This window comes from Ornithorhynchus anatinus, chromosome 4 (assembly GCF_004115215.2).
Source record: "Ornithorhynchus anatinus isolate Pmale09 chromosome 4, mOrnAna1.pri.v4, whole genome shotgun sequence".
Lineage (NCBI taxonomy): Eukaryota > Metazoa > Chordata > Mammalia > Monotremata > Ornithorhynchidae > Ornithorhynchus > Ornithorhynchus anatinus.
The window spans coordinates 94,399,713-94,413,029 of record NC_041731.1 but is presented as its reverse complement, the minus strand read 5'-3'; the positions used below and the strand labels follow the sequence as shown (position 1 = coordinate 94,413,029).

The 13,317-nt window shown below is 49.5% G+C and overlaps 1 protein-coding gene across 1 annotated transcript in view; it reads right to left on the bottom strand.

Annotated features, from left to right (window-relative positions):
• ABCA4 (ATP binding cassette subfamily A member 4) overlaps positions 1-13,317 on the bottom strand; it is a 224,271-nt gene that overhangs the window by 4,665 nt on the left and 206,289 nt on the right. The window contains exons 45-48 of the mRNA XM_029063580.2: positions 12,498-12,639; positions 8,825-8,959; positions 6,638-6,741; positions 6,046-6,138 (exon numbers count right to left, since the gene is read on the bottom strand). Coding sequence (XP_028919413.1) covers positions 6,046-6,138; positions 6,638-6,741; positions 8,825-8,959; positions 12,498-12,639 — 474 coding nt within the window. The remainder of the gene's footprint in view (positions 1-6,045; positions 6,139-6,637; positions 6,742-8,824; positions 8,960-12,497; positions 12,640-13,317) is intronic.

Here is a 13,317-nt window from a genome sequence, read left to right as displayed (position 1 = left end):
ATTGTATTCGTTGAGCACTTGCTGTGTGCAAAGCACTGTGCTGAGCTCTTGGGGGGGTACAGTATAACAGAGTTGGTAGGCATGTTTCCCACAGACGGAGGAACCGCGGCACCGAAAAGTGAAGTGACTTGGCTAAGAAGCAGCATTGCTTAGTGGATAGAGCATGGACGTGGGAGTCAGAAGCACCCGGCTTTGCCACATGGCTGCTGTTGGGCAAGTCACTTAATAATAATAATGATCATATCTGTTAAGTGCTTACTATGTGCCAGGCACTGTACTAAGCACTGAGGAGGATACGAGCAAATTGAGTTGGACACAGACCCCGTCCCATGTGGGGCTGATGATCTCAATCCCCATTTTACAGATGAGGTAACTGAGGCACTGAGAAGAGAAGTGACTTGCCTAAGGTCAAGTTTAACTTCTCTGTGCCTCAGTTACCTCATCTGTAAAACGGGGACAAATCTGTGAGCCCCACGTGGGACAAGGACTGTGTCCAACCTGATTAATTTGTATCTGCCTCAGTGCTTAGAACAGTGCTTGGCACATAGTAAAATGCTTAGCAAGTACAACAACTATTAGGTAGCACAGGAGGCAGTGGCAGAGCTGGAATCAGAACCCAGATCCTTGGACTCTGAAGCTCTATAGGTCACCCTGCTTCGGCTCACGAGAAATCCTTTGTTTTCAACTGGCACTTTCTGTGATCCCGGCATTTAGTATAGTGCCCAGTGCTTAGGACAGTGCCTGGCACATAGTAAGCGCTTAACAAAGACCATAATAATTATTATTATCGCAGCTCTAGCAGGTACCCTGGAGCTACTAGGGGGGGTTGGGCCTGGTTTCCACCTCCAGGCCAGGGGCCCTTAGGAAACATCCAGGTTGCCAGAGAGACTTTGTACACGCAAGGACATGGTTTTTTGGTTTTTGGGTTTTTAACACGGAATTTGTCAAGTGCTTATTATGTTCTAGGCACTACACTAAGCACTAGAGTAGATACAAGCCAAATCAGATCGGACACAGTCTCTGTCTCATGTGGGGCTCACAGTCCCAATCCCCATTTTACAGGTGAGGTAACTGAGGCTGCAAGCCCGTCAAAGGGCAGGGACTGTCTCTATCTGTGACCGATTTGTACATTCCAAGCACTTAGGACAGTGCTCTGCACATAGTAAGCGCTCAATAAATACTATTGAATGAATGAATGAGGCACTGAGAAATGAAGTGACTTGCCCTAGGTCACACAGCAGACAAGTGGCGGAGAAGGGATTAGAACCCATGAACTTCTGACTTCCAAGCCTGTGCACTTTCCTGTAAACGTTGCTGCTTCTCTACATGGATCTTGACATGCCTGATGACAGGCAAACTAATTAATTATGGGCTTTGTTAAGGGCTTACCACATGCCAAGCACATAAACTGAAAACTCGTTTTGGACAGGGAACGTGTCAGCTTCTTTTGTTGCATTGTACTCTCCCCCAGGCACTTAGTACAGCACCCAGTAAACGTTCAAAAAACACGATTGATTGATTAATCGATTGACTGTTAGACTCAAGTTCACCAGGTCGGAAACATAGCAGCGTGGCTTAGTGGAAAGAGCCTGGGCTTGGGAGTCAGAGGTTGTGGGTTCTAATCCCGGCTCTGCCACTCTGCTGCATGACCTTGGGCAAGCCACTTCACTTCTCTGTGCCTCTGTTCCCTCATCTGTAAAATGGGGATTAAGATTGTGAACCTCACATGGGACAACCTGATCACCTTGTATCCCTCCCAGTGTTTAGAACAGTGCTTTGCACATAATAAGCGCTTAACAAATGCCATCATCATCATCTATCTCTTAGAACAGTGCTTGGCACATAGTAAGCACTTAACAAATACCATCATTATTATTATTATAACCGGAGTTCTGGGCGAGTGGTCATCCTAAGAGGCAGCAGCACCAAGTGTTAGAAGCTTGGGTGTCTGATCATTTAGAAACGTATCGCTTGCTCTATATTGGGTTGAGGGGGGAGTAGAAAAGTGGTCCCCGAAAATTGACGGACTCGTCCTAATTAGATTCAGCCGAAGACCAGTGAGGCTTCACCTAGCAGGACAAAAGCCCAAATTCACCTAATGCAAAAAAGAAAAATTAGCATCGGGACGCTGCGTGGGAACGAGAACAGCAGTCATCCACTAAGGAGAATAACAGTTGGTGTCTTTGAGCTACTTGATGGAGTCATCACTGGAGAACTAAGTTAGAACTCCCGGAGGCTCCCGGAGGCTTTCCCAGACTGAGCCTCCCTTTCCTCTGCTCCTCCTCCCCTCCTCATTCCCCCATTCCCTCCCTCCGCTCTACCCCCTTCCCCACCCCACGGCACTGGTGTACATATTTACAATAATACTTATAAATATATATTTAAAAATCTATATAAATTTATATTACAAATATAAATAGATAAATATTGTCTATTTATTTTATTAATGATGTGTACATATCTATAATTCCATTTATCTTATTAATGCTATCGATGCCTGTCTACTTGTTTTGTTTTGTGGTCTGTCTCCCCCTTCTAGACTGTGAGCCCATTGTTGGGGAGGGATTGTCTCTATCTGTTGCTGAATTGCACTTTCCAAGCATTTAGTACAGTGCTCTGCACACAGTAAGCGCTCGATAAATACAACTGAATGAATGAATGAAATGAAACAAGACTTTCTGATAGAGGGAAGCTAGTCACCTGTTTCTGGAGAGACTTTTCATTCGTGCCTACTGTGTGCAGAGCACTGTACTAAGCACTCGGGAATTACAGTTCGGCAACAGATAGAGACGAACCCTGACCACTATAGGTTCGCAGTCTAGAAGAGACAGACATCAGAACAAGTAAACAGCCATCAGTAGCATCATGATAAATAAATAGAATTAGATATATATATATATATACATCATTAATAAAAAGAAATAGAACTGTAATTACAAATAAGCACAAATATACACAAGTGCTGTGAGGTGGGGAGGGGGTAGAGCAAAGGGAGTGAGTTGGAGTGATGGGGATGGGAGGGGTGGAGGAGCAGAGGAAAAGCAGGGCTTTCATTCATTCAATAGTATTTATTGAGCGCTTACTATGTGCAGAGCACTGTACTAAGTGCTTGGACTGTACAAATCGGTAACAGATAGAGACAGTCCCTGCCCTCTGACGGGCTTACGGTCTCCCCCTCTCCCTTCCCATCCCCTCAGCACTGTACTCGTCTGCTCAACTGTATATATTTTCATTATCCTATTTATTTTGTTAATGACATGTACATAGCCTCGATTCTATTTAGTTGCCATCGTTTTTACGAGATGTTCTTCCCCTCGACTCTATTTATCGCCATCGTTCTCGTCCGTCCGTCTCCCCCGATTAGACCGTGAGCCCGTCAAACGGCAGGGACTGTCTCTATCTGTTGCCGGCTTGCTCATTCCAAGCGCTTAGTACAGTGCTCTCCACATAGTAAGCGCTCAAAAAATACTATTGAATGAATGAATGAATAATCGGGGGAGAGGGACAGACAAGAACAATGGCAATAAATAGAATCGAGGGGATGAACATCACATTAAAACAATTGCAAATAAAGAGAATCAAGGTGATGTACATCTCATTAACAAAATAAATAGGGTAATGAAAATATATACAGTTGAGCGGATGAGTACAGTGCTGAGGGGAGGGGAAGGGAGAGGGAGAGGAGGAGAGGGAAAGGGGAGAAAAGAGGGCTTAGCTGAGGAGAGGTGAAGGCAGGGGTAGAGGGAGCAGAGGGCAAAGGGGAGCTCAGTGTGGGAAGGCCTCTTGGAGGAGGTGAGCTTTAAGTAGGCTTTTGAAGAGGGGAAGAGAATTAGTTTGCTTAGTCTGGGAGAGACCTTCCCTCTTCTAATAGTGATAGTAGTTATTAAGCTCTCACTTAATAAAACAGCATGGCTTAGTGGAAAGACCCCGGGCCTGGGAGTCAGAAGATCAGGGTTCTAATCTTGACTTGGGCAAGTCACAACTTCTCTGTGCCTCAGTTCTCCTTCTCTTTCTCACTCACACAGTGGGACAGGGACTGTGTCTAACCTTATTCAATTGAATTTACCCCACTGTTTAGAACAGTGCTTGACACATAGGAAGCACTTTAGTAATACTGAAAAAAACTGCATGCAGAGCACTGTACTAAGCACGCGGAGAGAATACATCTATGGGAAATTTCTTTCGGATCCTTTCTGATCTTCCAACCTCCTGTCTCTCCCCACTTCAGTCTATACTTCCCTCCGCTGCCCGGATTATCTTTCTACAGAAACGCTCTGGGCATGTCACCCTCCTCCTCAAAAACCTCCAGTGATTGCCTATCAACCTTCGCATCAAACAGAAACTCCTCACCATCACCTTTAAAGCCGTCCATCGCCTTGCCCCCTCCTACCTCAACTCCCTTCTCCCCGTGTCCAGCCCAGCCCGCACACTCCGCTCCTCTGCCGCCGCTAACCTCCTCAACTGGGCCTCTTTCTGGCCTGTCCCGCTGTCCACCCCTGACTTACGTCCTACCTCTGGCTCCCTCCTCACATTTGCCAAACTAGCACACTTTCCCCACTTCAAAGCCCTACTGAGAGCTCACCTCCTCCAGGAGGCCTTACCGACTGAGCCCCCCTTTTTCTCTGCTCCTCCTCTCCCCCCCCCCAATCGCCCGACTCCCTCCTTCTGCTCTAACACCCCCCCGCCCCACAGCACTTGTGTATATATGCACATATTTATTATTCTATTTGTTTTCTTAATGATGTGTATATATCTATAATTCTATTTCTATTGATGCTATTGGTGCCTGTCTATTTTTTTGTTTTGTTTTTGTTTTGTTCGGTTGTCTGTTTGTTTTGATTGGTTGAGAAGCAGCGTGGCTCCGTGGAGAGAGCCCGGGCTTGGGAGTCAGAGGTCACGGGTTCGAGTCCCGCCTCTGCCGCTTGTCAGCTGTGTGACTTCGGGCAAGTCACTTCGCTTCTCTGTGCCTCAGTTACCTCATCTGTAAAATGGGGATTAAGACCGTGAGCCTCATGTGGGACAACCTGATTACCCTGTATACTGCAGCGCTTAGAACAGTGCTCTGCACGGAGTAAGTGCTTAACAAATACCAACGTTATTATTATTATTATTGTTAGACTGTGAGCCCATTCTTGGGTAGGGATTGTCTCTGTTGCCGAATTGTACTTTCCAAGTACTTAGGACAGTGCTCTGCACATAGTAAGCGCTCAATAAATACGATTGAATGAATGAATGAAAGGTTGAGGGAGGGAAGTTCACAATCTGTTCTGAAGGAAGACTCACAGACAGAGGGTCTGTAGTCACACCATCCCTTCCAAATCTGCTCAGGGGCATTAGTGAGCATCTGGTGACCCTACAGTTATCACTCAAACCAAAACATTAGGCTCCAGTCATTACATTCTCTCCTCCATCGCTGTCACTCAGAAGGAGAAGGTGATTAAAATCTAGAAGCAGCCTAGCATAGGGGGAAGCACACAGGCCTGGGAGTCAGAAGGTCATAGGTTCTAATCCCATCTCTGCCGCCTCTCTGCTGTGTGACCTTGGGCAAGTCACTTCACTTCTCTGTGCCTCAGTTATCTCATCTGGAAAATGGGTGTTGAGACTGTGAGCCCCACATGGGATAGGGACTGTGTCCAATTCGATCTACCTGTATCCACTCCGGCGCTTAGTATAACGCCTGGCCCAAAGTAAGTGCTTAACAGATATCATTATTCGCAGTAGCATGGCGTAGTGGATAGAGCATGGGCTTGGGAGTCAGAAGGTCATGGGTTCTAATCCCCGTTCCACCACTTATCTCCTGTGTGGCCTTGGGCAAGTCACTTCACTTCTTTGTGCCTCAGTTCCCTCATCTGTAAAATGGGGATTAAGACTGAGAGCTCCATGCGGGACAGGGGCCGTGTCCAACCCAATTTGCTTGTATCCACCTTAGCGCTTAATACAGTGCTTGACACATAGTAAGGGCTTACCAAATACCAAGTACCAAACACTTGGGGCTGACTGACCGATGAGGCGGGCTAAGACTTGCCCCGGTGGCTCTTGCCTTACTTATATTTGAGGTGCTGAATGGTTCCCAGGCACTGGAAGGTCCCTTTCACCATGATGGCCAGTCGCGTGCACAGAGCTTCGCATTCTTCCATGCTGATGGCGGGAGGAAGAGTTTCAGGTGTGAGAGGCAGGTGAAGAGAAGGCAGAGCCCCCCCACCCCCACCCCCACTCCCATCTTCCCTGCCCCACCTCCTGCCTATCTTCCATTTCCTCCCTTTCTCCCATTCATCTTTCCCACCCCTCTCCTCACACCTGACATTTTCTCTGCCCCCCGAATCCCGCCCCCCATCTTCTCTCCCTTCCCTTCTCTCCTCCTCTATGCCCTCCCTCCACATTCCCCACCCTCCCGCCCCACCGTATTCTCCATCCTCCTCAGTGACCATCTCCCCCACCCACCATCTTCTCTGTCTTCCTCCTCCCACCCACCATCTTCTCCCCATTCCCTCCTGTCCTCCTCTTGCCACCCTTCTCCATGCCCTCCTTGCCTCCCTCCCTCCTGCCATCTTCCCCACCCGCCATCCTCCCTGTCCCTCTCCCTCCTCTCCCTCCCATTCCTTGTCATCCAGGGCCCGGCTGGGAAAATGACCGTCACCTGTGGGATGTGAGCACGACCGCTCTCCCTTCCCTGATGATGTTAACGATCGTGTTCCACAGCAAGCGGCGCGACAGCGGATCCATCCCTGTCGTGGGCTCATCCTGTGGATGTTCGAATGAGAATGGGGGGAAAGGGGCTGGAGTGAGTAAATAATCAATCCATCAGTCGATCAATGGCATTTCTTAAGGGCTTACTATGTGCAGAGCACTGTACTAATTGCTTGGGAGAGTACAATACAGCAGGGTTGGTAGGCATGCTCCCTGCCCACAACAAGCTTACAGTCTACAAGGATGGACAGGGATGTAGACTGAACTTCTTTTCAGAAAAATGATCAGGGGAGCAGAGTGAAGTGTGGACTGGAGTGGAGAGAGACAATAATCTGGTTTCTGTTTGTCTGAGGAAAGAGCACAGACTTAGGAGTCAGAGGATCGGGATTCTAATTCAGATTCCCTCACTTTCCTGCTGTGTGACCTTGGGCAATTCTCTTAATTTCTCTGGGCCTCATTTTCCTCATTTGGAAAATGGGGATCAAACGCCTGTTCTCCTTCCTTCTTAGATTACGAAGCTCCAGGTGAGTCAGGGAATTTGTCTGACCTGATTATCTTCTATCCTCTATAGAGATTAGTAGAGGGCTTGGCACATAGCCCGTGCTTAACAAATACGAGTTATTACTCAATTGATCAATCAGTGGTAGCTACTGAACACTCACAGTATGCAGAGCACTGTACTAAGTGCTTGGGAGAGTACAATATAATACTACAACAGACCCATTCCGCACCCACAACGAGCTTACAGTCTAGAGGGGGAGATAGACATTAATATAAATAAACTACAGATACGTACGTAAGTGCCTTGGGGCTAGGTGGGGGGGGGTGAATAAAGGGAGCAAGATAGAATGACACAGAAGGGAATTGGCAAAGAGGAAAGGAGGGCTTAGTCAGGGAAGGCCTCTTGGAGGAGATGAGTCTTTAGTAAGTTTTTAAAGGTGGGAAGGGTGACTGTCTGTTGTTTATAAGGAGGGAGGACGTTCCAGGCCAGAGGCAGGATGTGGGCAAAGAGGTTGGCCATGAGATAGATGAGATCGAGGTACTGTGGGAAGATTAGCATTAGAGGAGCAAAGTGTGTGGGCTGGGTTGTAGTAGGAGAGTAGTGAGGTGAGGTAGGAGGGGGTAAGTTGATTGAGTGCTTTAAACCCAGTGGTGAGGAGTTTCCGTTTTACATGGAGGTGGATGGGCAACCACTGGAGGGTTTTGAGAAGTGGGTAAATAGGCCCCGGGCATTTCTGTAGAAAAATGATCTGGAAAGCAGAGTGAAGTATGGACAGGAATGGGGAGACACAGAAGGCTGGGAGGTCAGCAGCACCATTCGTGGCTAGACAGCACAAGTCTTCCCTCCTCCACTCCATTCCCCACCTGCCCCAGCCCCTAAACCGCTGGGTTCCCACACCGGTCCCACGCGGTCCCTGGAGAATGGCAGACGGGCAGGAGTCGATGCAAGGTCATGGGTGCCCTTTGATCGGTTGGAAAATGTCCCCTTTCTGCTCATTTGGAATTCCACGAGCTAAGTGGAAAAGCATTACGAGCCACGGCACTTTGCTGAGCAAGCTCAGTTTTCTACAGCCTACATCCTGGCACAGAAATGACATTCTTGCGCAGTGCCCTGTCCTCCGTTGCTAAACCAATACCCCCAAAGCTAGGAGAGTTAACTTTCAGTGAGACTTGCAATTTGTGGGAGTTGCATGTGTAGAGCCGTGGGGAGAGGAGCAGGTGTGCAAGACTGAGTGGGGGTGTGCACGGGTTGGGGAGGGTGGAGTGTGTGTAACGGTAAAAAGGGAGGTGCGGAGGGCCCGAGGGTGGGGAAGGGAGAGCCCAGTTGTGATAGAGCACGGGCCTGGGAGTCAGAAGGATCTGGGTTTTAATCCCGGCTCCGCCATGAGCCTGCTGTATGACCTTGGGCAAGTCACTTCACTTCTCTATGCCTCCATTCCCTCATCTGTAAAATAGGGATTCAGATTGTGAGCCTCATGTGGGTCAGGGACTATGTGTCCATCGGGATTTGCCTGTACCTACCCTGGTGCTTAGAACAGTGCCTGACATATAGTAAAAACATCAAATACCCCAATTACTATTATCTTTAGCTGATGCTAGCCGCACCGTTCTAGTGACCGTGGTCGGGGCCCCTTACCAGTAGCACGAGGGGAGGGCAGCCGACCAGAGCAATGGCGGTAGACAGTTTCCGCTTGGTCCCCCCACTGTACGTCCCTGCCAGGTGGTCTGCGTGCAGGCCCAGGCCCAGGCTCTGAATGACTCCGTCTGCCACCTGAGGGAGAGAAAGTCACCCCCCTGAATCTTTCCTCCTCAAAACCAAAGGGAGCTGTCCCACCCAACCCAAAGAAGGAGGAACTGGGAATCAGTTGGGAGAACCCCTGTTCCCATCCACTTGGGCATCCCAGAGAGGACCCGGATTGAGCCTCTGTGAACACTGATGTCTTTCACCTCAGAAGTTTGCTGATGGGGCCCATCTCCACCATCTCACCCTCCAAGCCAAGATCTCCCTGGCTGGCAGACACCCTCCCTCCATCTCTCCTCGCTCCCTCTGGATTTTGGGGAGATGGGACGGAAGGGCCCCATTTAGGGAGTCAAAGCCTCAGCCCCCGGCAACAGGGCAAGAGTTGCGAACCTCCACCTTCCACACTTCTTACCCATCTGTTAACCCGCAACCACATAGTTGTGGTATTTGCTGTACCACGTAATCGTGGTAATTCTGGGAAGCAGCATGTCTAGCGGATAGGGCACGGGCCCGGGAGTCAGGTCATGGGTTCTAATCCCCGCTCAGCCACTCGTCTGCTGTGCGACCTTGGACGAATCACTTTCCTCGGCCTCAGATGACCATGAGGTCATCTGTGAAATGAAAATGGCTTAGTGGAAAGAGCACAGGCTTGGGAGTCAGACGACGTGGGTCCTAATCCCGGCCACTTCACTTCTCTGCACCTCAGTTACCTCATCTGTAAAATGGGGATGAAGACCGTGAGCCCCATATGGGACAGGGACTTTGTCCAACCTGATTTGCTTGTATCCTCCCCAGCACATAGTAAGTGCTTAACAAATACCATCATTATTATACCACCAGCTCACCCTCTAGACCAAGACCTCTCTGCCTGGCAGACACTCTCTCTCCGTCTTTTCCGCTCCATCTGGAATTTGGAGGGGGCTTCAGGATGGAAGGCTCGTTGTAGGCAGGGAATGTGTGTCTTTATTGTTGTTTTGTACTCTCCCAAGTGCTTAGTAAAGCGTCCCGCCCACAATAAGCACTCAAAAAATACAACTGAATGAATGCATGAGAGGGCTCCATTTAGAGATCCAAAGTCTCAACCCCTGGAAGCAGGGCAGGGGTTGTGAAACTGTAAGCCCGTAAAGGGCAGGGACTGTCTCTATCTGTTGCCGATTTGTACATTCCAAGCACGTAGTACAGTGCTCTGCACATAGTAAGCGCTCAATAAATACTATTGAATGAATGAATGAATGAATCTCCACCTTCCATGCTCCCTAATAATAATGTTGGTATTTGTTAAGCGCTTACTATGTGCAGAGCACTGTTCTAAGTGCTGGGGTAGATACAGGGTGATCAGGCTGTCCCACGTGGGGCTCACAGTTTAATCGCCCATTCGCTTACCCGCAATCACATAATTATGGTATTTGTGCAGTGCTTACTATGTGCCAGGCACTGTCCTAAAGTGCTGGGGTAGATAGAAGATTAGTGAATTGGACATAGTCCCTGTTCCACATAGGGCTCACCGTCTTCATCCCCATTTTTCAGATGAGGTAACTGAGGCACAGAGAAGTTGAGTGACTTGCTCAAGGTCACACAACAGACTAGTGCCAGAATAGGGATTAGAACCCAGGTCTTCTCACTCCAAGGCTCTTCCTCTTTCCACCAGGCCATGAATCGGCATCTACACGGTATTCAACCACCAAACCCGGGCTGACGCAGCCCGAAAGAGTCACGGCCTCATGTCAGCACGAGCGCCCAGCTGGGGCTCTTCTTTCGGTCCCATCCGGCAGGCTGCAGCCGGGCCTTTTCCTCCCCCTTCCCCCGGGCTCGCTGGCTAGCAAATAGGATCAAGATGGGAATGTTTGTGCTGTGGAAAAGGTCTCCCTCTTGAGGGAAGAGTGCAGGTAAGGAATTTTAGAATAGTTTGGCAGCTAGTGAGCCCAGAGAAATGGCCACTGACTGGAGAGGGACCAAAGTGAGGTTTTGCCCGTTTGGAGAGTAGAACTGGGTGGCAAGAACTGCACAGAATTCCTCCCCAATTCAGAAGGATTTCTGAAAAGACAACAAAGACTGGGAAAATCATAGCAATCGTGGTGTTCGTTAAGTGCTTACTGTGTACCAGGCAGTGTACTAAGCTCTGGGGGAAGGATACAAGAAAATCAGGTTGGACACAGTCCCTGTCCCATGTGGCAATCTCAAACCCACTTAATAGATGAGGGAACTGAGGCCCAGAGAAGTGAAGTGACTTGCCCAAGGTCACACAACAGACAAGTGGCAGAGCCGGGATTAGAACCTATGATCTTCTGGGTCCCAAGCCCGGGCTCTATTCACTACGCCATGCTGCAAATTCTCTATCACCGTTGATGGCACGACCATCCTTCCCGTCTCTCAGGCCCGCAATCTAGGTGTCATCCTTGACTCGTCTCTCTCGTTCACCCCACGCATCCTATCCGTTACCGAGACCTGCCGGTTTCACCTCTACAATATCGCCAAGATCCGCCCCTTCCTCTCCACCCAGACGGCTACCTTACTGTTACGGGCTCTCGTTATATCCCGGCTAGACTACCGTGTCAGCCTTCTCTCTGACCTCCCTTCCTCCTCTCTCGCCGCGCTCCGGTCTATTCTTCACTCCGCCGCCCGGCTCATCTTCCCGCAGAAACGATCTGGGCCTGTCACTCCCCTTCTTAAACAACTCCAGTGGTTGCCTATCGACCTCCGCTCCAAACAAAAACTCCTCACTCTAGGCTTCGAGGCTCTCCATCACCTCGCCCCTTCCTACCTCTCCTCCCTTCTCTCTTTCTGCCGCCCACCCCGCACGCTCCGCTCCTCCGCCGCCCACCTCCTCGCCGTCCCTCGGTCTCGCCCATCCCGCCGTCGACCCCCGGGTCACGTCCTCCCGCGGTCCCGGAACGCCCTCCCTCCTCACCTCCGCCAAACTGATTCTCTTTCCCTCTTCGAAACCCTACTTAAAACTCACCTCCTCCAAGAGGCCTTCCCAGACTGAGCTCCTCTTCTCCCTCTACTCCCTCTGCCATCCCCCCTTTACCTCTCCGCAGCTAAACCCTCTTTTTCCCCTTTTCCCTCTGCTCCTCCACCTCTCCCTTCCCATCCCCACAGCACCGTACTCGTCCGCTCAACTGTATATATTTTCGTTACCCTATTTATTTTGTTAATGAATTGTACATCGCCTTGACTCTATTTAGTTGCCATTGTTTTTACGAGATGTTCTTCTCCTCGACTCTATTTATCGCCATCGTTCTCGTCTGTCCGTCTCCCCCGATTAGACCGTGAGCCCGTCAAACGGCAGGGACCGTCTCTATCTGTTGCCGACTTGTTCATCCCAAGCGCTTAGTACAGTGCTCTGCACATAGTAAGCGCTCAATAAATACTATTGAATGAATGAATGAATGAAAATCCCCGGCAAGCTTCCAACATGCTGCTTCATCTGGAGAAGTGAGTGAAAAAAGATGACAAATTGGTAGGGTGACGATTCCCTGGCTTTCTTGGCTCAGAACGGAAACACTTTCAAGCAGACCGGCTCTGGGTTCATCACACGCCTCAGCGCCAATAAGTCCAGCCATTTTACCTTGGCTATTTCCTCCATCGGAACCCCCCGCAGACGGGCGTAGAGGTGAAGATGTTCTCGGCCGGTGAGCAGGTCATCGATGGCGTCAAACTGAGGGCAGTACCCCGTAGCTTGGTGGACGTCGGAGATGTGAGTCAGTACACTGCAGGAACAAAAGGGAATCGATGAGTCTCCTTCCGAAAAGCTGTCGCTAGGACAGCTGAGGGTCAGAGCTTAGTGTGCCCTGGGAGAACGTTTTCCCATTCCCAGGGCCAGGTTATTGATTGGGTCCTATTGACGTAGTCTACGGAGCCACGCTGGAATACGCAGTGGGGGACCTGGAAGCAGAATCGTGTTAGAATCGAACTCCATTCATTCACTCGTATGTATTGAGTGCTTACTGTGTGCAAAGCACTGAACTAACTTCTTGGGAGAGAACAATATAACAATAAACAGATACAATCACTGCCCACAGTGAACTTACAGTCTAGAGAGGGAGAATGGAAAGAACACGAGTTTGGGAGTCACAGGTCCTGGATTCTAATCCCGGCTCCACCACTTAGCTGCTGTGTGACCACGGGCAAGTCTCTTAATTTTTCTATGCCTCAGTTCCCTCATCTGCACACTGGGGATTCAATACCTGTTCTCCCTCGTACTTAGACCGTGAGCCCCAAGTTGGACCTGACGATCTTGTATCTCCCCCGGTTCTTGACACACAGTAAATGCTTAAGGGAGTGCTTACCAATTATTATTATAATCAATAGCATTTTGGGGCAAAGCGCTGCTTTTTTTATGGTATTTGTTAAGTGCTTACTATGTGTCAAGCACTGTTCTAAGTGCT